General features: G+C 51.4%; 2 protein-coding genes across 5 annotated transcripts in view; one reads left to right on the top strand and one right to left on the bottom strand.

The window, feature by feature from the left end:
• Positions 1–2714: 2714 nt before the first annotated feature.
• CCDC177 (coiled-coil domain containing 177) lies at positions 2715–8169 on the bottom strand. The gene is made up of 2 exons (XM_076344794.1): positions 8105–8169; positions 2715–7328 (listed from the first exon to the last, which is right to left on the bottom strand). Exon 2 carries the CDS (start codon positions 7318–7320, stop codon positions 5401–5403), a length of 1920 nt encoding a protein of 639 aa, XP_076200909.1. The 5' UTR covers positions 7321–7328; positions 8105–8169; the 3' UTR covers positions 2715–5400.
• SUSD6 (sushi domain containing 6) overlaps positions 7156–23912 on the top strand; it is a 103028-nt gene continuing 86271 nt past the window's right edge. Inside the window, exons 1-2 of one of the 4 annotated variants that reach the window (XM_076344800.1) lie at positions 7156–7352; positions 9292–9436. The gene's annotated coding sequence lies outside the window, so the exon portion shown is untranslated. Of the gene's footprint in view, positions 7353–9291; positions 9437–21261; positions 21318–21694; positions 21805–23912 lie in introns of those variants that run through there. The other 3 variants (XM_076344795.1, XM_076344796.1, XM_076344797.1) reach the window with 3 other exon arrangements.

The following is a 23912-nucleotide window of genomic DNA, read 5'->3' as shown; positions in this document are numbered from 1 at the left end:
AAACTCCTTTGACTTTCACAGGCTTTGGACTGGAACCACTACAGAAATAAAAAATAACGATACACAGATTAATATCATTTGAAAAAAAATATTTTTTTCTTAGACTGCACGTTCAAAACTTGAGATGCACACACTGTACAGTATAGGAATAGTATTTGCCAATCCAATTACCACCACGTTGGCGTGTTTTGATGAGTTCGGCTGTAGCCCCAAGGTGTCAAACTCAGTCAGCAGCAGGTGTAATTACAGTCAGTGGCCAAGACATGTCTCCTGGGCTGTAAAACATTCTCAGTTTACACTGGAAATGCCTTGTCAGAGGGAGGTTTGGACAAAGCCTTCAGGTAGATTGCAGTAGACATTTAGGGAAAAACTGCTGTTCAGTTAAGAGACTGTGTCTGCTCATTCACCCACCACATTTTGCCTTCTTTCTGCTGTTTCCCAGCTCTCCCCACTTGCCCTCTGCTAAATGGATCAAGCAGTGAACTTCAACCACAGCGCAATGCCGCGGGGAGCAAGAGCCCTCACATCCATGCTGGCAGGCTTTCTCTGCAGCCCCAAAGGCTACAAACAAGATGAAAGGACTGGTGGGATATGTGGTGGTCGGAGGCCGTCTTGGGCTTAGCGACCATGAAATGATAGAATTCTCGCTTCTCGGTGAAGTAAGGAGGGGGGGCAGCAAAACCACAACCATGGACTTCCGGAGGGCGGACTTTGGCCTGTTCAGGACGTTGGTTGAGAGAGTCCCGTGGGAGACGGTCCTGAAGGGCAAAGGGGTCCAGGAAGGCTGGACGATCTTCAAGAAGGAAGTCTTAAAGGCGCAGGAGCAGGCTGTCCCTGTACGCCGTAAGAAGAACGGGCGGGGAAGACGACCGGCCTGGCTGAACGGGGAGCTCTTGCTGGGACTCAGGAAAAAAAGGAGAGTTTACCGCTTGTGGAAGAAGGGGCAGGCGACTCAAGAAGAGTACAGGGATCTCGTTAGGTCGTGCAGAGAAGAAATGAGAAAGGCAAAAGCCCAGCTAGAACGCAATCTGGCCGCTGTTGTTAAAGACAACAAAAAAAGTTTTTACAAATATATTAATGACAAGAAGAGAGCCAAGGAGAATCTCCATCCTTTATTGGATGCAGGGGGGAACATTGTCACCGAGGATGAGGAAAAGGCTGAGGTACTCAATGCCTTCTTTGCCTCAGTCTTTAACAGGCAGACCAGTTATCCTCAGGGTACTCGGCCCCCCGAGCTGGAAGACGGGGACGGTGAGCAGGATGAACCCCCCGTAATCCAAGAGGAAGCAGTCAATGACCTGCTATGCCACCTGGATGCTCACAAGTCTATGGGGCCGGATGGGATCCACCCGAGAGTGCTGAGGGAGCTGGCGGAGGTGCTCACCAAGCCACTCTCCATCATTTATCAGCAGTCCTGGTTAACGGGGGAGGTCCCGGACGACTGGAGGCTTGCCAATGTGACACCCATCTACAAGAAGGGACGGAAGGAGGATCCGGGGAACTACAGGCCTGTCAGCCTGACCTCGGTGCCGGGGAAGATTATGGAGCGGTTCATCTCGAGGGTGCTCACAAGGCATGAGCGGGACAACCAGGGGATCCGGCCTAGCCAGCACGGATTCATGAAAGGCAGGTCCTGCCTGACCAACCTGATCTCCTTCTATGACCAGGTGACCCGCCTAGTGGATGAGGGAAAGGCTGTGGATGTGGTCTACCTGGACTTCAGCAAGGCCTTTGACACTGTCTCCCACAGCATTCTCCTAGAGAAGCTGGCGGCTCACGGCTTAGACAGGTGGACTCTGCGCTGGGTCAAAAACTGGCTGGACGGCCGGGCCCAGAGAGTTGTGGTGAATGGAGTTACATCCAGTTGGCGGCCGGTCACGAGCGGTGTTCCCCAGGGCTCAGTACTGGGGCCGGTCTTGTTTAATATCTTTATCAATGATCTGGATGAGGGGATTGAGTGCACCCTCAGTAAGTTTGCAGACGACACCAAGCTGGGCGGGAGTGTTGATCTGCTCGAGGGTAGGAAGGCTCTGCAGAGGGACCTGGACAGGCTGGATCCATGGGCCCAGGCCAACTGTATGAGGTTCAACAAGGACAAGTGCCGGGTCCTGCACTTTGGCCACAACAACCCCATGCAGCGCTACAGGCTTGGGGAAGAGTGGCTGGAAAGCTGCCTGGCAGAGAAGGACCTGGGGGTGTTGGTCGACAGCCAGCTGAACATGAGCCGGCAGTGTGCCCAGGCGGCCAAGAACACCAATGGCATCCTGGCCTGTATCAGAAATAGTGTGGCCAGCAGGAGTAGGGAAGTGATCGTGCCCCTGTACTCGGCACTGGTGAGGCCGCACCTCAAATACTGTGTTCAGTTTTGGGCCCCTCACTACAAGAAGGACGTTGAGGTGCTGGAGCGTGTCCAGAGAAGGGCAACGAGGCTGGTGAGGGGTCTGGAGAACAAGTCTTATGAGGAGCGGCTGAGGGAACTGGGACAGTTTAGCCTGGAGAAAAGGAGGCTGAGGGGAGACCTCATCGCTCTCTACAACTACCTGAAAGGAGGTTGTAGCGAGGTGGGTGTTGGTCTTTTCTCTGAAGTAACAAGCGATAGGACGAGAGGAAATGGCCTCAAGTTGCGCCAGGGGAGGTTTAGATTGGATGTAAGGAAAAATGTCTTTACTGAAAGAGTGGTGAAACATTGGAAGAGGCTGCCCAGGGAAGTGGTGGAGTCCCCATCCCTGGAGGTATTTAAAAGACGTGTAGATGAGGCGCTTAGGGACATGGTTTAGTGGGCATGGTGGTGTTGGGTTGACGGTTGGACTCGATGATCTTAGAGGTCTTTTCCAACCTCAATGATTCTATGATTCTATGATTCTATGAAATGTTGGCTATGCTGGGGTCACTACAGGTTTTATCCCAACTCTAGAGCTGCCAGGAAGCAAGGGAAGTTTTGTGCAGGATTTGGGCCACTGGGCATCTCTTTTCTAGGTCTTTGCAGCTACGAAGGTACACATGGACCACTGCAGAATGAACAACACGTGAAGACGACTGTTTTTTATCAAGGACCTTGTCCAGTGTTACAGCAGGATTGGTTTCACTGTTCAAACTGATTGCTGTTTTGAGGACAAGGGTGAGGGGACAGACTCCTAGCTGGAAACAGTAACGCAGCTGTCCTTCCCACAGCTACCGATGTTTTTAGATTTTGGTGTTAATTAGCACTTTTCACTGACGGATATGTTTTACTCTAATAACCACTCAAATAAATAAATAAATAAATAATAAAATAGTACTTTGTGCTTTGTTAGCATCATTTGTCCAAAGTCTTTGAAGCATTTTGCCAAGCCAAGTGTTACTATTTCCTGCGAGTCCCAGCAATCCCAAGAGCCTGACTCTGCTTCCGTTTATATTAATAGGAGCAAGCCCAGCCCCTGAGGACTTGCCTGGTGTTACACAGTGAGCCAATGGCTGACGAAGCAAACATCGCTCAGGTGCCCTAATTCCTACTTTCATGCTGCCTGCCCTCAACAGCACCAATTGTACCATGACTCAAAGAAGAGCAAGTTCCATCAAAATCAAAGAAAATCCCTACTTGCTTCATTTTCAACAGTTTGTATAATGTCTCCAGCCTTGCAGGGCACCAGGGTGTGCTTGCTCAACTGTTGCTGTTGCTGTTCATTTAACACCTTCCTTAAAGCCTTCTAAGAGGTTTTTGACCTGCTGTCACCTCCTGGGAAATTCTGGTAAGCAATCTATGCATGCAGGACTGCACGTCCGTGCCATATGTCAACCTTCTTCTGGTTTTCTCTTCTACGGTGTTGTATGTCAGAGACACCTGCAAGGAAACAAGATCCTGGCTGTTCTTGCTGCTTCTCCCCCATGCTCCAGGTCCAATGCCATCACCACAGCAACCCAGCGTGTCGTCACGGATGGTGGAACAGAGAGCTGGCACTGCCCAGAGCCAGAAAAAAACAGCAGAAAGTGCCTGGTTTGGATGCGTGCTCATAACCGCAACCCAGCAGATAGTAAATGTGGAAACCTGGAGCAGAACACTGTCTTACTTGAATACTGTGCATAGGGTGTAGGTAGGCTTTTCACATTTCCAGTGCATTAATGGCAGAAGGACTCAGTTCCCTCTAAACAGTATTGAGTTAGACTTATAAAAAAGCCGTGACCCTCGTCTAAGAGAATCTGTAATATACCTTATTTTGTGCATCTATTCTTTCTGGTGCCCTATATAAGAATACAACTGTTAGCACCAGTGGACAGACAAATGCTGCCCTGCTCAGTAGACAATGATAAGAGCTGGGTGAATGTCTCATTGTAAGCAACTCATAGAACCACTAGGTTGAAAAGGACCTCTGGAGGACACCTGGTCGAACCTCCTGCTCAAGGCAGGCCAAATTGCATAGGGTTGCTGAGGGTCTCCTCAAATTCTGAGAATTCCTGAGGGTAGCAATTTCTCTGTGCAATCTGTTTACAGATTTCCATTTACAAATGGATCTGCATGTTTGCCACAAAGACCAGCTTCCACAGGTTCACTCACTTTTGTATCTTAATGAACAAGTGGGTTGCATGGGTGCCCGTCAGTTTGTGGATTGCCCACAAACTTCTCTCCTTCTCCCCCCACCTCCGAAAGAAAAGAAGAAATTGTACCAATGTTTGTATGAGAATCTTGGAAAAGGAGGGGTGAGGATAACTGGGAGGGGGAACAGTTGCAAACAGCAAAAGTGAAGTTGTGTTTGTGAGCACTTCTAACAGCTTCTGCCCAGCTCTCATCATAACATCTACTTACATGGTGTTACGAAGTCTTGATCTGTGCTTTCTCTTGCTCGGCACCAGCAGCGGGTGAGGGACACCCAGGGGCATATGGTGTTCTCTACTCCAGCCCTCCTCACCTTTGGCATGGGAGTGCAGTGGCTTTGAAAATGCAGTCCTGTTACTTAAACCAAGCTGCCTGTCACTCAAGCCAGAATCAGCTGGGGTGGTTTTGGTTCTTTGTCAGTAGGCTCTAGTAGTCAGTAGTCTCTGTTGTCTGCATTTCCAACTGAAGAGTGCAGCTGTAGTCAGCTCCAGTGTAGACAATCAATCAGTAACTCACAGGCTTCAAGCAGACTTCTTCTGCAGCCCTCTCTGAGAAAATACGTGTGCTTGTGGGGTAGAGGACACAAAAACTCGCTTCCCCTCTGTAAAAGTGACTGAGGTCAGTCCTTAAAACACGCCCAGAACAAAAACATTTTAAAAAGTATGTGAAATAGCTGCCATGTTTTTGTGCGGTACCCTGCTCCCCCAAAATAAGAAATTAGGGTGGATGTTGGTTGTTGTTGTTGTTTTTTAAATGTTAATGTGGAGGAGCTTTCTGATGCATTGATGGACAACCGGTGATGTATCCCCACTCATCCATGACAAGATCTTTCATTTCTTATTCAGGTGGGCATGCAGTTCTGCTTCCAAGGCCATCTTGTCAAAGGTGCGCATGTTTGTCTCCTCCCGTACCTTTTCCCGGACATGGAAGGAGGCCCGAGCGACAGACCTGGCATTTTCTAAGACAGTCTTCTTCTCCTTGAAGATCTGCTCGCTCCTCTCCAGTTTCCTCTCTATAGAGAGGAGGATCTCCCTGCGCCGTAAATCCTCATACTGTTCCACCTTTTGCTTGTTCATCTTCTGCACCTTCTCCTTCTCCAGGCGGCTCAAGACCACTTTGCGGGCTTTTTCTTGGACAACCTCTTCAGCCACCTGGGCAGCATGCTGGAGCTTTCTCTCTGTCTCTCTAGCCAGGGCCTCCAAGTGCTCCTTCTGCTCTCTTTCCTTCTTCTCTGCTGCCAGTTTGGCTCTCTGGATCTGCATGTCCTCCCGCCTGGCCTTCTCCCTCAGCTCCTGGTTCCTCTTCTCCACTAGCTGTTCATAGTTCTCCTGAGCCTTGGTCAAACTCATCTCCAGAGAGGCCTTCAACATTTCCTTCTCTTCTGCCTCTTGCTTGGCTAGTTCCTTGAGCAAGGCCTCATGCTTCAGCTTCTCTGCTTGGTTGAGCAGTTTCTTCTCCTTCTGCAGCTGCACCTCCTTCTTCAGCCTCTTCTGCGCAGCCGTGGACAGCTTCTCTTGCAGGAGCTGCTCCTCTCGCTTCTGGTGCTCCTTCTTGCCCTCCTCCTTTGCCTTCAGGTTGTGCTCTTGATGGAGCTTCTTCTGCTTGTCCTCCTGGACGGCCCTCTCCAGCCTCTCCCTCCGCAGCCGCTCCTGCTTCTCCGCTTGCTCCCGCCACCTCTCCTCGCACACCAGGCGCTGCCTCTGCTTCAGCAGGGCGGCCTCCTCCTGCTCCTGGCTCAGCCTCCCCCGCCGCTTCTCCACCTGGCTCTCCCACATCCGCTGGCCCTGCAGGAGGGCCCTCTGCTTCTCCTTCTCCTCCTGCTCCTTCCGCTGCTCTGCCAGGCGCCGCTGGCTGTCCCACTGCAGGTGGGCCGCCTGCCGCTGCTCCCGCAGGAGGCTGGCCTCCTGGTGCTTGGCGATCATCAGTGCCGCGATCTTCTTGTCCCTCTCGGGCACCTCCAAGAGGCCCTTCCTCCTCTTCACCTCCCTGACGATCCTCTCCACCCTCTGGGCAGTCTGCGGTGAGTGGCTGAGGTCACCCAGGCTGAAGCTGCGCCCCAGCAGGGAGTCGCTGGCGGTGGCTCCCCCCCGGCCCCGGCCGCCCCCCTTGCCCCCGCGCTCCCGCAGGCTCTCCCCACTGTAGGAGGATGAGGCCCCTGACTCGGAGGAGGTCTTGCCCCAGCTGCCCTCACGGCGCTTCTGCAGTGAGTCCAGGGAGTGGCTCTTGGCCTTGGTGCCCCCCGATGCCCCGGCCTTCCCCCCGCCATGGGGCCGGGGCCCACCGGCGGTGGTGGTGGAGGTGGCAGCAGCCCGGGGGGTGACGCGGGCAGCAGGCGAGGGCGGCAGGCTGCTGAGGGGCGCGAGGATCCGCCTCTTCTCCTCCCGGATAATCCTCTCCCGCTCCTCCCGGCACTGCTGCAGCTTGCGGCGGCGCTCCCGCTCATAGGCCTCATATAGGCCGGCGGCCACCCGCATGGAGCGCCCGGGGGCCTCCCGCAGCAGCTCCCCCAGTGCCCGCGGCAGCAGCTCCACCGGCCGCACGGCGCAGCGGGCGCAGGCCTCCAGCGACCGCGGGCTGGTCAGCACGTACCGGCTGCCCTCCGCTGCCGCGCAGTCAAAGTTGTACAGGTCCAGGTGCAGCAGCGGCGACTGCTCCCCGGGACGGGCCGGCTCTCCCCCCGCCGCTGCCGCCGCTGCCCCCCCGGGCGCCGTGCAGGGCTGCGGGGGAGGCTCAGCCGGCGGCTCCACCATGGCTCAGCCTGCAAGGGAGAGAGCAGAGGCAGGTGAGCGGGATGGCGGGCGAGCGGGGCGCACGGACCCCTTTTGTCTCCCCGGGAAGGCGCAAGGGCAAGGCGGGCAGGAGGAGCTGAAGAGGGGTGGCGGGGTCTGCCCCGGGGGAGTGCAGCTGGGGTGTGTTTGTGGAGGGAGGGGGACAGGTTGCGTGGAGTGTTTGAGGGGGGGCAGTGTTTGATGTAGGGGTGCCTGGAGTTGGGTGGTTTTGGGGTGGGGGGATGTGTTTGGGCGGTCAGTGGGGGTGTTGGGAGTGTGGGCTTGGGCACAGGGGTTGATGGGGGAGTCTTTAGGGTGCGTGGGTTGTGCATGGGGGTGTGCGTGGGGGCGTTGGGGGTGATGGGGGTGTCTGGGGTGACGTGGGGTGTGTTCAGAGTCCCTGCGGCATGTTTGGGCAGTGGACGCAGGCTTGTTTGGCAATGAATGGGGGTGCTAGGGGTGCACAGCGTGTGTCTGGGCCAGAGGTGGGGGAGTTTGGGGTGGGGTTTGTGGGGTGGCGGGTGGTCAGGCTATGAACGAGGATGCTTGCTGTGCACCGGGCTTGGCAGAGCGGCAGCCGGGGGTGTTCGGGGTGGGGGGCGTTTGAGCTGCGGACGGGGGCGTCCGGGCTGTGAATGAGGATGGGGGTGCACGGGGGTGTCAGGCAGGGCTGGGTGCGGGACCGGGACCGAGACCTCCCCCCCGGGCCGGTGCCCACGGCACAGGACGGAGCCCCCCGCCCGCCCCGGCCCCCCGCGGCACTCACCGGGCGGGCGCGGCGGACAGCCCCGCGCTTTGTCTCGGTGCCGGCAGCCTCGGGGATCAGGCGGGCGGCGGCGACGGCTCCTCCATGGCACCCCGAGCCCCGCGCGGCGCCCCCACCTCCGGGGCGGCGGCGGCCGCCCGCAGGCTGCGGCGCCCCGCGCTGCCCGCTGCAGGCCCCGCGCGGGGGGCGGGCGGAGGCGGGCGCGGGGGGAACCCGCCCCGCAGCCCCGCGGCGGGGCCGGGCCGGGCCGGGGGTAGCGCTGCTGCTGCCGGGCGGGGGTCCCGCCCCCTGTCTCCCCCACCGCGAGGGGCCGGGCCGGGCGCTGCTGCGGCAGGAGCGGCGCCGGGGGTGGCTCGGGCGGTGGGCAAACGCCCGGCCAGCAAGGTGTGTCCTTCCCTGCAGGCATCCTTCATCCCTGTGTGCGCATCCCTCCATCCCGGCGTCCTTCCGTGCACTCGTCCCTCCGTGCACCTGCCCCTCCATGCACTTGCTTCTCTTTGCACGCATCCTTCCGTGCAGGCCTTCCCCATATTCGCGCACTTCCAGGGTCGTGCCCCCTATTTTGCACTGTGCCTGCACACAAACAAGCCCATCTATATTTACAGTTAATATAAGTAAGGCTAAAAAGGGTGTAAGAAGGAGGAGGGGATGCTAACCCAGTTTTACAGATGGCAAACTGAGCCGCAGGGAGATGAAGGTGCCTGCCTTGGGCCGCTTGGGGAATTCGTGCCAGAGATGGAAAGGAAAGGCACAGCTCTCAAATTTCAGTGCAAAGCAGTTTCCAGCCATGAAACCCTATTCCCTTTAGTGCTAATGCAAGCTATTGCTTGCTGCAGGGATGTGTCAGGACTGACAAGGGGGTGGAACTAGAGCGATGTTATAGGCAATACAGTACACCTTGGCAGGTACCCACTTTGAACACGCTGGTTTCAGTTACTTTGATAGATCCCCCGTTTCTACAGGGATCCTGGGCTCAACAGTCCCAGTGTGGTTGAGGAATGCCCTGCTCTAGAAATACTGTTCAGCAAAAAGGGGATCATTGCAGGTTGTGGAGCTGCGCAGCACCTGTGCCACATAGCGGAGCAACTCTGGTTTTGTCAGGCAGAGGACAGTAGTAGCAAACGCACCATTAGCCACTGTGTTGCGATTTCAGTGCTTTTCAGCAATTTCTCATTTAACCTCTACAGGCGCAGCTTAATCTGCTTTGCTTTAATAAGGAAGGGCATGGCACTCACCAAAGGACTTCCAGGATGGCCCGGGACAAGGATACAGAACAACAGAGGGACCAAGAAAGGCCTAGGGAGTCCTTGGGAGAAAGCTGAAGAGCTGCAGGTTGGTTGTGGTTTCATATTGTACAGGCAAAGACTTTGAATTGTGCTCATCCCTGTGCTGATGAATGCACACAGTAATGATGCATCCACAGCGAGTGGGCAAGCTCCACTAATAAACCATATTGACTAATCTGTTCTCATTCATTCATCATCATCATAGTCTGCAGGGGATGGTTATAAAGCTTGGTAATTAGTTATGTGAAAAATCCTGAGGCCAGGGAACAGCTCTCTGCTGTCTGAAGAGCCCAGCTCACTGGCTGATAGGTCTAAGCATTAATACTAGCTGCAGCACCATAAGTGTCAAGCCATGGCTGTGTTCCCCCCTCACGGAAAATATTAAGCCAGTAAGTGTATATGCCAGGCAAGGTGTGGGCTTCTCAGGGCTTTTGGCAAGTTGCTGTTTCAGCCTGCAGTGGGGCTGTATTTGGGCCTTGATCTTTCAGGTTTCCTTGTGGATCTTTAGGAGTCCCGTAAGTGCTCTCCCAAATGCAATTGGTGGGGGATTTATCGGGATATTTTAGAAGCAGCTGGATATGACTTTAGGAGACATTAACACATGCTATCCAAACATGGAGTTATATCCCTACCTCATCAAGACTAAAGGAGATTTGGGATAGGGCAGGAGGAGATCTCTGGAGGAGTTGAAGAGGATCACTGCTAGTGAGTCATTTTCCCACACACAATTAAAAACCCTAATTCTCTGTTGGCTAGAAATGTTTAGAAATCTACACGCTTAGGTGGAGCAGTACTATAAGGTTACGCTCCTGCTTTAATAAACATTTTCCTTCTTTGCATTGCTTTAATGATAACAAGAGATGCAGGGCAGTGGAAAATTGGGACTACAGATTGTGGGGGTGCAAATATTTGTGTCACTTCAACAAATTCTTCTGTATGCTCTTCGTTGCGCATTTATTAATTACTTTCTTCCAATCCAACTTTAAAACTGCCTGTACCTGGGTTTTTCCCTGCTCTCCTCATGAGAGCTATTTCACAACCTGCTAGAGCTGATTGGTAAAATGTTACCAGTTACTTTCAGCTTCAGTTTTTCCTCTCTCTGTTTTACCTTCTCTAGTAAGTAATTTGCCCTCCCTCCTGCTTGGGTCTATGCCCTACAAATGTTTGCAAACTGTTTCCATATCCCCTCAGAGCCAAGGAAAACATACTGCAAATCAATCCCCTGTAGTTGCACAGCAAGCTGTCGCCTTTCTTCTGACCTCCCAGTGTGTCAGGCTCTCCCGGTAGCTGCTGCCCTGAGCTGAGCAGGGGGCTCCTGCCCAGCACGTACCTCCATGCTGCCTGGCACAGGGTAGCTGCGTGTACAGTCCTGATGCCAGTGCGTTGCCTTCCTCCTCTCTAGCATCTCCTCACATCCCCTTCTCTAATTTGCTAGTTCTCCTAAGGTTTGCTCAACACAGTTTGACTTTCCAGAACTGTTCCCCCCTCTGCCATGGGGAACGTTACTTGGTGAATGATTTCCTCCTTGCTAAATAGCTTTTGTTTTCCATGTTGAATCCTGTCTCCATCTCGTTTGCAATTTCTACTCTCTCTTTCTTATGCTGTGTTTACATTGTTGTTGGGAGGACCCTGACCTGGCTATTGTGTAGCTACTTCAGCTCTCAGCCTACTCACTCCTGTTTAGACTCCTCCTGGTTTTGCACCAGAATACTCCTGCTCCTTCCTGAGCCCTGAGGATAGGGGGAAGATGACAGCCTTGGGCAGAGGAGACTAAGGAGCCCTCTGACAGTTTTTAGGCTACAGGCTGCTGCTATCTCCCAGGCACAGCGTCCTTCTCTTTCTAACTGCAGATGGAGCATAGGCACGCAGTGCCTTCCCAAGGGGCAGGAGGATGAGCGTGTCCCTTCCCTGCCTGGAGGCAGCTTCTGCACCCCTCCCAGACACACCAGAGCCTCTCCAGCACAGCCTTCCTTTGTCAGCTGGATAGTTTAAGTACTAGTTTAAAACTTTAATGAGGCATTTGGTCTAAGGTCCCATCCCCATGATACCCTTGGTCCCTTCCCTCTAAACAGGCCCTTGCCACATGCCATACTCCTTTGTTTACAGTCCTGCAGCCTCTCCACCTGAGTGATTTTGCAGCCCGCTCTGAGCTAATGCTGAACACGCTGGGCTTGCTTGGTAGCCAAGGACTGAAACCCAGCACGCCACAATGTCAGTGTAACAACCTGACAAAAGCCAAAGTCCTCCTCCAGGAGACTTCAGTCTTGGCTCCTTTTATACACTCCTGTGCTTTGCCTTTGGCTTTTGTTACTCCTTGCTTCTGCTCTGCACGCAGCCCTGCAACGGCCTGCTTTTCCCTTCCTCTTTGGGCAGCAGGATGGGCGTTTGCTTTCCTCCTTCTGCTGCCACAAACTGCCTGCCCGAGAGATGCAGGCAAAGCCTCCCTCCTCCCCAGGTCGCAGGCGCTGTTCTGCAGCCCCCTGCCAGGCTGTTCCAGTGAGCACGCAGCACCCTGAGCGACTTCAAAGTAACTGCCCAAAGCCGAGGCACTGTCCCCACTGCTCGCAGCCCAGAGGCTCTGCTTAATGTTGTCATCTGTAGCTGGGCCTCAGCCACTTCAGATGAGTCTCTAGAGAAATGGAGCTTCTTGCTTGGGCAGATGTGCAGAGTGGGGAAGCAGAGAAGAGACGGGGTGTGAGGAGGTAGCTGGAAATGGCGACATATGGCAAGGGACAATGCAGAGGGCTACTGCCAGAAGCAAAATGTTTGGCAGCCACTGGGGACAGACTTGTACTACAAATACTACATCCTTCAGCCTAATATAAAGCTGGAGTCTAAGGCCAGCACATGAACTGTGCTGGCAGTGAGTTATTAGTGTTCAGCTTGCTGGTTAACACTATGGTGTCTGCTGTTTGGTGTCTCACCAAAAAACACTTGGTCCTCAATAATGAAAGGTTACGTTGGTCCCTGGCTGAAAGGACGTCCAGACAATTGACACTCTATGCATTAAGGACTGGCAGCAGTGTTGCTGCACTGATGCTTTCTTGGGGTTACGATAAACAGCTCTGTACTTGGCTTTGTGCAAGTTTGGCACATCTGCAGTAGTCTTTGTATTTGGGTAATACCTGTTACCAGGGCTGTCTTAAAAAATATGGTAGGCTGGCAGAGAAAATTTCGAAAATAAGGGAAAAAACCTTGTCACTGCATATTTCCATGGAAACAAGTATAGATGTGAAAGTAGATTTTATTTGCTTTTAGGGATATTCCATTATCAGCGGTTATTTCTGGAGAAATTAGAATACTGGTATATTTTTGGCCCATACCAAATCCAAGATGCTGCTGAACCTCGTTTCTCCTGGTCAGGCTTCACTTCTAATGGAGAGCTCATGGGTCATGAGGGCATTATGGAGCCCTTGCACATGGAGGACATGTGCAAGACAGATTTGGCCCCAGGGTCATAGAGCAAACTTAAGATGGAGTAAACAAATACATGAATCACTCAGAAATTAGTATGAGGAAGTCTTTGTTATATGAGAGGTCAGAGTACACCATTGGAGTGGTCCGTGCAGGACTACAAACTACATCTCCATGAGCTACTATCCATATAGAAATACTGTGGGTTGCTTTTTTCATCAAAGAAAAAGCAAACTTTTCCGTTGAGTTTTACTATTTTCAGCATTCGCTCAAATCCAGCTTGGACAGACCTCATTGTCCTGTGTGCAGAAGTATCCTTGATATAGACTAGGCCATAGCCCGAAAGTTCGTTTTGGGCAGGGAGTGCCTTTGTGATAGCTGTGTACAGCACCTAGCACAAGAGGGTTCCGATCCCTGGTCGGGATCCTAACCATTACCCCCATTACTACAAGATTAGTAGTAAGCATTGACCCAGAATCATCTCTAATAAGCATGTGCCATTGAGTGTAAACTCAACAGGAAGATTACACGCTAACACTGGTTACATCTTCAAGCTGAAGCTGAAAAGCAATTACATTCCATTCATTTACTTGAAAACTGTTGGTTTTGAGCAAATGATCAGTCTTGCATGCTGCTTCAGTTTCCAAGCTGCGCTATTTATTCTAGCACAGCCTGGAAATCACAACGTGAAGCTATTGAAGAACAGTGGGAAATATGACATTACTGGTGATGCTCTTCAGGGGGAGTAAAATGCAAAGTGCAACCAAACAGAATAAACTGTTAGATTAAGACTGGAGATTTTAAGTTATTTGAGTTTTAACTAATCTGAGGTGTTTATTAGCTGAATAGTAAGAGATTTTTTCTTTTCCTGTATGATTTGTACCTTGACCATGGTATGGATTTTATCAGTTAGTTATTTTTAGGGGAACTGCAAAAATCTCACACCACTCCTCCTTTCCCTATCAGAAGCCGCACCAAGATACAGTTTTCCAGGGTATAGTATTTAATGTTCTGGTCTAAATATGAGCTACTTCTGCATTCCTAGATTGTACTCGCTCTTGCCTGATGGTACTGTGCCAAGGAGCTCGTAGACAGAAGGAAGAGATTTGCTGTTTGCTTCTGCTCTCATCTGGGAGTGAAGTGCAGCAGGGAGCATGAGAGACGGGTCAGGAGTTGGGAGCTGGATCCTTCCTCGCTTCATTAGCTGTATAGCCATATGTATGGACCGTAAAAAAGGTATATGGGGGCTTTGCACTCAGCCTGCATTGATGTGCATTATGGCCTGAGGAGAAAGGCAAAGAAGCATTAAGCCCATGATGCCTGCCTCCAGAATTCAGAACTGAAAGACAAATACTGCACTCACGGAGGCAGAGCGTTCACACACAGGCTGAGTTGCATCACGCACCCACATGAGGCCAGCGAGGCGGTTGCCCAGGGCTGAGTTGCCCCTGCTGTTTTAACACTGTTTAACAATAACCTGAGCTACCGAGTCTGCCTTGACTACAGCCAACCCCTCTTATGAATAGTTCTGCTTAATTACAGGCGAATGTCTGCAGCTGAAGCCTACTACCCATAATGACAGGATTACATTTGAATTCCTCAAAATTATATCTATATCTGTATGTTTACACTTTGGAGGGGATAAACACTATTATTCTTCTACAGGCTGGGATTCCTAATTCTTTAGGCATCAGAGAGCATCCATCCTGAACCCCGGAGGCCGTACCAGTTCCAGTGCGGTTCACATCCTGTCATCTGAATCCCGTGTCATCAAAACCTCCCTGGGAAGGGAAACAGTTCTACCTGAAGAGTGAGATACTGCAGCTGGAGACAGTGCCAAATATATTTTTCTTTTCCGTTGGGCTGATATCTGGGAATAAAGCCAGCTGGAAGGCTGCTGGAAGGAAATCTTCCTAACTCTGATCATATTTGCAACCAGTTTTTATGCCAGATGTTGCCTCAGAAAATATGAAAGTCAGCAGACAGTAGTTTTAATATGCAGCTCTGCAACTTGAAAAGGGCTGAGTTTTTATAGAAAGGAAAGAAAATTAATATTTACTGCTTCCTTGAGGTGTACAGAGTCACTATACGTAGCCAAACAATGCAATATCATGTGGAAAGAACAGATGGGAATCCAAGAAGTTAACAAATGTCCTGTAACAAAAACCTACTGCGCAATAGAAAGATTTTTACAGCTACCCTTCATTTTGAAGAATAAGTCAAGAGATGACTGACTTTCTTAATTTCATTTTCAAAATTGACAATGAAAGGAGAAGCTGAGAGTAAACCAGGCTGCTTTTCACAGAAGAAGCTGGAACATGAAGTTCTCATTGGAAAGAAAGAAGGGTTGAGGAACAGGTTCAGTTCTTTGCTTTGTCACTTTTTTACCTAAATAAATGCTATGACTGGGTATCTTTGGGGATCTGGGCCTCCCTCTTCCATCTGTAAAGAGGAATAATAGCATCTTCCCTAAGTGGTGCATAGCCAATGTGGTAATGAAGCCATATATTAAATATATTAGATAAATTTGGCAGTGGGAGGATCTCAAGATGGTTGGAAGGTAATTTAAATAAATCACAGGATTTTACAATGAAGGAGATCTTGTCCTTCAGCCTTGTTTAAACATTGTCTTGTCTTCAGACAAGCAAGAGGGGGTCCCCTGTACCTCTCTAGTGTAGCCCACAGGCAATGATACAGCTACTGTATCATTGAACAGATACTAAAGGAGGCAGGATGGACATTTTCCCAGTTTTGTAGAATTGGTGTTTCATATATGTGTATATAAGTCAGATTCTGCAGTTTCTCTGCTTACGCGAACAGTTTCACTGGACTGAGTACTTTGGGCTTTGTACCTTTTTTGTTGTACCTCCATCTCTCAGGCTTTTTAGCACAGCGTAGGGATGGGAGTCATGAGATGGTGCTGGACAACCTGGTACAGATCCATGGCACTGTAGAACACCACGCTGAGATATCCGTGCGGGATGGCTGCTGTACAGCGGCACTGTGCCCAGGTGAATTGTTCTGCTGGGATTTGGGTGCATCTCTAGGGTTAGGTACCAATTGCAGGGTGGCTCTGAGCTACCCATATGAAGCAAATGCTAAGAAGGCCAATGTGATCTTCTGGTTTATTGGGCAAAGTATCTCTGGTAGAGATGAGGGAGTACAGCACCAGTTTGCGAGGTACCGAGGAGACCGTGTCCAGAATGCTGCATGTTATTCCGGTGTTAGGAAATCCTGCAGGCAGGACTTCGGTGTTAAGAAAGGTTAAATGAAGTCTGAGACAGCGGAGCTAGTTGGAATGATCAGCGAACCAGTAAGCTAGCCTTAGGACAGGACACTAAAAGAGCTTCGATCTTTGAGCCTGTAAAATGAAATTTGAGGCAGGATGTGGCAGATCTTTAAAAATAGGCAAGGGACCAGACAACTTGCTCAGCCAGTGCCTTCAATGTATCCTGCATTTTGCTGCGCTAAACCAGAGGCATGTCACAGTCAACCTCAGAAACGCAGGCTCTGAAGAAGCCGCTCCTGTGAAAACCAAGGTAGTTTAGTAGTTGACTTCAACATGAGCAAGACCTACAGGAAATTCCCTCTTCCTTGCTCTGAACATTCAGCCCTTAAGTGAAGTGGAATTAATACCATTGTGCTGCGTGGCTTGAATCTAGCACAACTGGAGCAGAAGTCAATTTGCTGTATTTGAAAGAAAATTAATTAAGGCCTTGTTTGTTTCCCTCAGAGAGAAAAGCTCTGGGTAGTTTCCAGGAGATGATTTTTTTTTTTTTTCCCCCGAGCTCCTTTGGTACAGGCCTGTATGTACAGAACAAATGTTGTACAGCTTCAAGACCCAAATCCCTGTAAGCTCCCAGGCTGCAAGCTGGGTGTTCTGGCTCCCACGATGGTGTCACAGCCTCAGCGGCTGTTCCACAACTGCGCGCTGCATTTCAAGTCACAGAAAGGGAAGTTATCTCAGTGCAGTCAATATTGGCAGTACTCTGAGAAGGGAAATGTCATGGCAGGGATGATGCTCGTAGCCTGGTTTAGCCTCACCTGTCTCTTATCAGCAGGCTATGAACTGTACAGAGTGAGGGCTAAAGGGATTTGGAGACAAGGGGCTCAGCATCATCCCCTCTGCTTCTGGAGTGCTTCAGCAAGGTAGGAAGGTGGGTGGTGGGCCAAGATTTCTGTTTTACTGTTGTTTTTCCCATGTTGCTTCAGCAGTCTTTTGGAGATGAGCTTCTCTACTTACATCTACTCTGAATATTAATAAATGAGTAATGCCCTGCTAAACATGAAAAATGTGCATGGATTCCAGCATATGATCCTGGAAGTGTAACCAAGGGCTGACAGAACAGGAGATGTGTGCAGAAGGAAGTGGGAGAAAACAAAGCAAAACAGGAGAGGTAAACTGTACAGGAGGCTAATGGGCTGTGGGGATTTCAGGAGCACTTAAAAACTGATTTACTGCTGCACAAATCCCACTTCAAACAAGTTGCCAATGAGTAGGTCACATAGGTGTTATCAACAAGAAGGCAAAGGAGCAAGAGCGTGTGTGGCTGTCGTGTACACCCAAGTGGGAGATGCTGTTTGCTAGAATCATGCCTGGCATGCTGCCGGCTCCAAGGAACAAAAGGCACCTCTGGTGTGATGCCAGCTACCTGCTTTCCCACCAGAATCTGGACATGGGGGATTGATGGAAGCAGCCAAAGGTGAGTAGCTCTCCTGCATCTTAGTAAGAGTTTCAGAGCTGTCTCACTAAGGAGAAAAGGTTTGTGAGGGATCCCTGTGAAGCCAAAAAGTCTTTGGTGACTGAGCTGGGTGCTGAAGGGTCTCTGTGGCACCTTGTTTTTGGAATGAAGCTGTCTCAGTCTTTCAGCTTGCTGGCTGGGCAGCTCTGCGGAGCAGAGAGCAAATGGCATGGAGCAATTACAGCACTCCCTCCTTGTCTGCAGGAGCACATAGCGTTGGGGAGGAGGATGTCGCACAGGATGTTAGCGTTACCAGGGGCTCATGAGCAAGGATGGGTTGCAATGTGCAATGTTACCTCACAGCCTGAGGTAACGTTACCTCTTAGACTATTTTTTTCTCCTCTGATAGTGCTTAGACTGTCATGAGACCTTTTCCAGCTGAGCACTACCATCAGGAATCATATTTTATCTGTGACTTCTCTTTCAGAAGGAAAATTAACTTGAAATTGGGGTCATGTTAGATATGTGGTGCCTGGACAGACATCGATAACCTGTGAAGTCCATCACAGGATGGAAGGAATGGGCAGGGGGGTGTGTGAGGGTGAAAGGTACCATTTGTTATCACGAGGATGTGAAGGGCTTTCAGCAGTTTGAAGGAGAGGATAAGAATTTCATGGCTGGGATTAAAAAGATGTTTCTTTTATCTGAATAATCCAGTGGCAGGTCTGGATCTGGAGGGCAGCAGCTGTCCCGGGGGGGACGACTATCAAGGTGTGCAGAACAGCGTGTGTTCACTGCACTAGGAGAGATGCTCTGTATCTCTGTAAAGCGTGGCTTCTCCAGCCCGGCCTTCCCTGCCATCCCACTGCTGCGGGTTTGCCAAGGGGACTGGGATGAAACGCGGCGTGGGGTGCCCCACTGCCCCCATGTATCGGCCGCCCTCTTCTCCCGGCCTCCTGCCAGCGAGTCGCAGCCTGACCAAATGTCCATCGGCGTCTCTACCAGGAAAGAGCGTATTGATGGGCTAAGACTCGTGTGATAGTAATACTCCTTCTGTGGAATAAAAGCAACATCAATAACCATTGGATAAGAAGTTAATTGTTTAATCAGATGGGGCTGCACAAAATAAGTGTGCTTCGACCTTCCGGTGAAGTTTGGTAGCTTTCATGCTTTAAAATTTCTGCTACCCAAAATTAAATGTTTCAGTGAATTTTTTCTTTTAATTTCTATTCAAGCAACCTGAAAGCCTTTAAACGTAAGGAAAATTGTGCCAAAATACCTGGGTTGAGACCATAAGCTTTTCACCTGGGGGAGAGTCGCTCTGGTGGTGGCAGCTCCTGATCTTCCTTTATTGACACATGTAATAAAGGGAAAATATTTCACCTTCCTGTTCAGAACCTGGAGCCTGAAAAGAATGGAACCGGTAGGTCACAGGCACTGGGCTGTGAAGAGGGAAGTACCTGTTTTGGGGGCAGTTGGTGGCGTTTACTTCCTCTGAAGCATCATCTGTTGGCTAATGCTGGAAACAGGATATTGGGTTAGACAGATCGGTGGTCTGATGCAGTATGGCAAATCCGATATAAAAGGCATTAGTTAATGTCTGTGCAATACTTTGGACATATAAGATAGTCTGTAAATGCTGATTTCTGTGATTCCACGATAAACAAAAAACCAAGCACAGTCCCATTAGTGTATCTGAGGCCCCAAAGGAAGAGTGTAGTGTCTTTTATTACAGCTTGATACAGTTATAAAGAGAAATATGTATGCATGAGAATTAAGAAAACAAAGTATAGCACAGAAATGTAAAAGTACCTTTAAATATCTAAGAACATTAACTGGTTGAACCTGAAAATGTGAACCAGTGAGAGGCCATTTTAGTGAGGATTTGCGAGGAGTTGCGCCTTTCTGTGTGCGTTAACGCTCTGAGCAGAGGGCGCGGCGTGGCAGCCTCCTCACCGCTCTTTTTTTTCAGAGGTGTGTGGGTTTCCGAACTTTTCCTCTAGGTCCAGGAGAGCTGCAACAATGGGTCAAACCAGAGCAAAATGCAAAGGTGGAAGGGACAGAGTGAAAATATTGGCCCACGTCCAAGAGTTCACAAAAAGAGCGGCTGTGTGAATCGGCAGGTTTGTGTGCAGCTCTAGCTCCCACTCTCTTCCTTCCTGCCTTCAGGCATGTTTTCCGGATGACCATGTAGTTTTTTCCTGCTTTTTGGTTTTGAAGTGCTTACAAGGGGAGTATTTATAGGGAATGTTTTGTCACGTACCGTATTCATCTCCTACATCTGATCAAGTGATGGTAAGCCATTTCTATAGCCTATTATGTGCTTCTACCATGAACGATCACTGTGCTATTGCAGAAAAATAGGAAAAGTAAACTTCCCTCCACCTTTCCAGAAGAGCTACATATGCTTCCCCCCCATGTAAGAGGGAGAACAGCTCACTCTCCATAGCAAAATATGAATAATATAGCAGATCTATAGAAGGTAAGTGTTAATTCAAGGAAGAGAAAGGAAAGCAAAGAAAGAGATCCTTCTCGATTCCCTGCGTGCACTGTTGGATACAGAAGCGTTGTCTTGGGAGAGGCTGTAAATAGCAGATGAAGAGAGAGGAGGTGGCAAGAAGGTGTAGAACTTCCCCCTACACCTGCGGGCACCAAACCCCTGTGAGCGTGCTCTCCTCCTCCAGCAACGGCTCAGCCTTGGACCTTCCTGCCAACAACCTGTCTCTGCTGGTGCTGCACAGCAGGACGGAGCCAGGTGTGCCTCACGCTTCCGCAGGCCTCCCACCAGCAGGGTCCGGCTGGGAGGGGAGCCGAAGGGGCTGCCAGCAGGTAAGCGGAGGAGACCGGGCAAGGAACAGGCTGGCAGATGGACATCTTCTGAAACAGCAGCTGCTGAGGGGGACTCGGCACGGATTCTGTGCTGCTGCTGTGGTACATTCACAGCGACATGCTAATGGCAGAGCCTCTCCCCTGCTCGGGTTCTGATGTGATTCACAGCCACGGCAAAGGCAAAGGGCATCTCACTGTGAGATAAACCCCTCAGCCTGGGAATGCAGGGTTGAAAGCGCAAGGAAACGACTTGGATTTTGCAGCAGCCTTCTCCCCTGCTGCCGCAGAGCTGTTCCTGCTCCGGGAGAAGAGCGGCAGAAGGCCGGAGAGGGCTCCAGCTCCCTTCACAGCCGTTGTTCCCAGGCGCTGGGCCGAGAGCGAGCGCCACGTGTCCGTGCAAGCAGCGGACTGGGCTGGGCTTTTCCAGCACGCCGCGCCGCGGGGAGGGGGTTTGCAGCGTTCCCGCAGGCCTCCAGCAACTGCAGTCGCTGCTCGCGGTCGGGCTCCCACGGCCTAGCTACGGCTGGTAAGCCAGAAGCGGCAGCTGCCGGTTGGCCGGGCCAGGAGCTCGCCCGGCGGGGTCCCGCCCCGCTCCCCTTCCCTTCCCACCCGCGCCTGCGGCCGCTGGCAGCGGGCGGGACGGCGGCGCGGCGCGGCGCGGCGCACCGCACCGCACCGCACCGCACCGCACCGCAGCGCCCCCCACCGGTCGCGCCGCGCCGCCAGCCGCCGCCGCGCGGCCCCTTTAAGGCCCGCCCCGCCCCGCGTGCCCCGGCTGGCGGCGCGCGGGGCGGGGCGGGGCGGGGCCTGGCGGGCGGCGGCGGCGGCGGCGGCGGCCGGGGCGTTGGGCGGGCGAGACGCCGGGGCGGCCGGGGCGCGCGGCCGCCGACCTTCAGCCCCCACCGCTGCGGCACCGCCGCCCCGCCGCCCGTCCGCCGCGCACCGCGCCGCCCGCCCGGCCAGGCGCCGGCCTCGCCCCGCGACCCGCCGCCGAGCCGCCCGGTGAGCCGCCGCGGGGGAGGGTGTGCAGCCCGCTGCGGGGGCTGCGCCGCAGAGGGGCCGCCCGGGGGCCCGGCCGGTGCGCGGGTAGCGGCCTGACTCCGGCGGGGCGCGGGGCCTGCCCCGGCGTGCGGAGGAGCGTGCCGCCTACCTGCACGGGAGCGTGTGTTTCGGCGGAGGGCTTGGCGGCGGGGGCGGGCGGAGGCGGAAGGTCTCGGCGGCGCTTCCCCGGGCGCGGGGCGGAGCGGCCCCCACGGGGAGGGAGGGAGGAGAGGGGGAGACCCGCCTGGCTGCCGGCCCCTGCACGCGTGGCCGGGGGACGGCGTTTGCTTTCCTTGGGGCCGCGGCGGGAGCCCCTTCCCCGCCCGGGAGGTCGGCGCTGGGCTTTCCGGCCGGGTCTGCGACGTAATGTCACCTGTGGTACCTGCGTCTCCCTCGTGTCACAGCAGCGTACGGTCGGCAGTAACAGCAGAGCTGGATTTTCTCTGAGGTGTGCGATCTTTAAAGTGAATGTTCAGGCTTGTGGATCCTCCCTGGTGTGGGATGAACCTCTAGGATTTAAAAACCCCGAGAGTGACAGCCGAGAAGTATGCATCGCTCTCTTCTGTTTTTCCTTCAGTAGAGCTTACGGGTGCGTAGAGAGACTCGGAGGAAAAGTGGTGTCCGAGATGGAGGTGCTGGTGAAGGCACTCCTGCAGACGGTTTAATGTGAGGAACTCCGTGTTCGTTAGGGCTTCATCTTTGCGTTCTTAGTTACGGTGCCGTAACAGTGCCTAAAGGTCAGAGCTTCCCCGGCAGCTGCCTTTACACGCGTGCAGTGCTTAGGCTGAACCTGTACATGGGTGTAACAAATCCATCGTAAGTCCCCCGGAGGACCTGGAACTCAAATAGCCACGCTGGGCTTTTGAGAACTGAAAAACAAGAACTGTTTTAAGTATCTCTAGGATGGAGTAACAGATGAAAAGATGAAAAAATACCGTAATAAATAGTTCTTCTTTCTAATATATTTACTTAATGCAAACAATGACACACTTTTTCATTTTTGTAGTGTTCTTTTAAACATTTAATGCAAATATAGTAGTTTGCAGTGGGCTTATTCTCAAGGGGGTTACGTTCTTGTTGGGAATGGACTTGATCTCAGTGTAGTTACAATAACACAGATTTTGTTGGGTGAAAGGAGGTGAGAGGAAGTAAACGTATACATTAAAAATATCCTGAAGTCGTCTTTGGAACGGTCGAGAGCTAAACCGAGCTGATGGGCAGAGAGGATTTTGCACTTGTCTGGTTGCGCTTCCTAGTGGCTTTTTGTGCGTGTTCCCATAAATGCTATTATGTAATGGTGCTTCTCTTGGCAGGAGTCTGTTGTCACCGTAATTCCTGAGGTTTCTGGAGCAATGCAGCTTGTTCAGGAGAGTCGTGGTCGGAACAATGGGAAGAAAAGTTCTTAAGAGGAGGTTTTAACCTCTTTAATTTTTCATGCGCTAGGACTAAGCTCAAGACATCTGGGTCTCTTCCAGAGTATATTTACTGTCCTCTGTTTGTTGTTCAGCTTGTCTTTCTCTCCTAGGCTGCGCTATAGATATCGGGCACTAGCTTGCTGCTTGCATCCTGCGTCAGAGCTGGGAAGACATTGCCCCTCTCCTTTAATAATAACAATTTTTATACTTCTCTTTTTTTGTGGTTTTTTCTTTTCTCCTCTGAACAGAAGCAGAAGTGATACAGTTATTTTCAGAGCACTTAACTGTTGCTTAGAAAAAAATACTTGAGATAATGGGGAAAGGGGACTCTCCCCAGTCTGCATCTCTAGTTAGAACTTGTCTGTATACATCAAAGGGAGGCAAAACGCCTAAGCAGAGAGAGAATTTGCATATTAAATGCCAATGCTCTAAGGAGCAGTGCTTTTGTGTCTGCAGTTTATCGTTGGTTTCATCCGCTGCCTCTTCTTCAGGTGTCTGTCATAAATCTCCTTGCAAGTCTACCTCCTTTTCTTCTTTTCGTGCCATGCTATTTTTTGGGGATATATTTCTATGCAGAGAGAATAATTCTTTCCAGTATTGTAATCTGGTGGCCAGCTGTGGCACTGGCAGTTCTACAGATCACACTTCTGTCTCTTTATAACTTGCATGTTGTTTCTGGTAGTGATTCTGTAAGCAAAACTTGGAGAAGAAAATAATTTTTTTTTTCTTGTTTGGAGTTTCATCTGCCCTTTTAAATTGGCTTGTCCTGTTATATAAATGAGTGTCTTATGGACCACTAGAGAAGAGAGTACAGTCTGAAAGTAGGAAGGTATGTTTCTTTAAGGGGCCACTGGGGTGAAGGAAATGTGCCTGAAATACCTGCAACCTAATCTAACTAGCTTTTAAAATCGAAGATGATTGTTACCACTTTACGGTGTTGCACCTCATTGTAGAGCAGAGTAGCACATGGTAATGGAGCCATAACCTCCTTTTAGACAAGTCGTTGTCAAAACCCACGTGCCCTCATGTTCCTCCTTTGAAGAGGTTTTGTAATATGCAGATGCTTCCGTGAAGTCCGGGTCTGGTAAAGTACTGATCTGGAGGCTGAAAATTTCCCAACCACGGTATTACTGTAGCAGAG

Source organism: Aptenodytes patagonicus, chromosome 7 (assembly GCF_965638725.1).
Source record: "Aptenodytes patagonicus chromosome 7, bAptPat1.pri.cur, whole genome shotgun sequence".
In the NCBI taxonomy this organism is placed as follows: Eukaryota; Metazoa; Chordata; class Aves; order Sphenisciformes; family Spheniscidae; genus Aptenodytes; species Aptenodytes patagonicus.
This window is presented reverse-complemented; position numbering and strand designations above follow the sequence as displayed.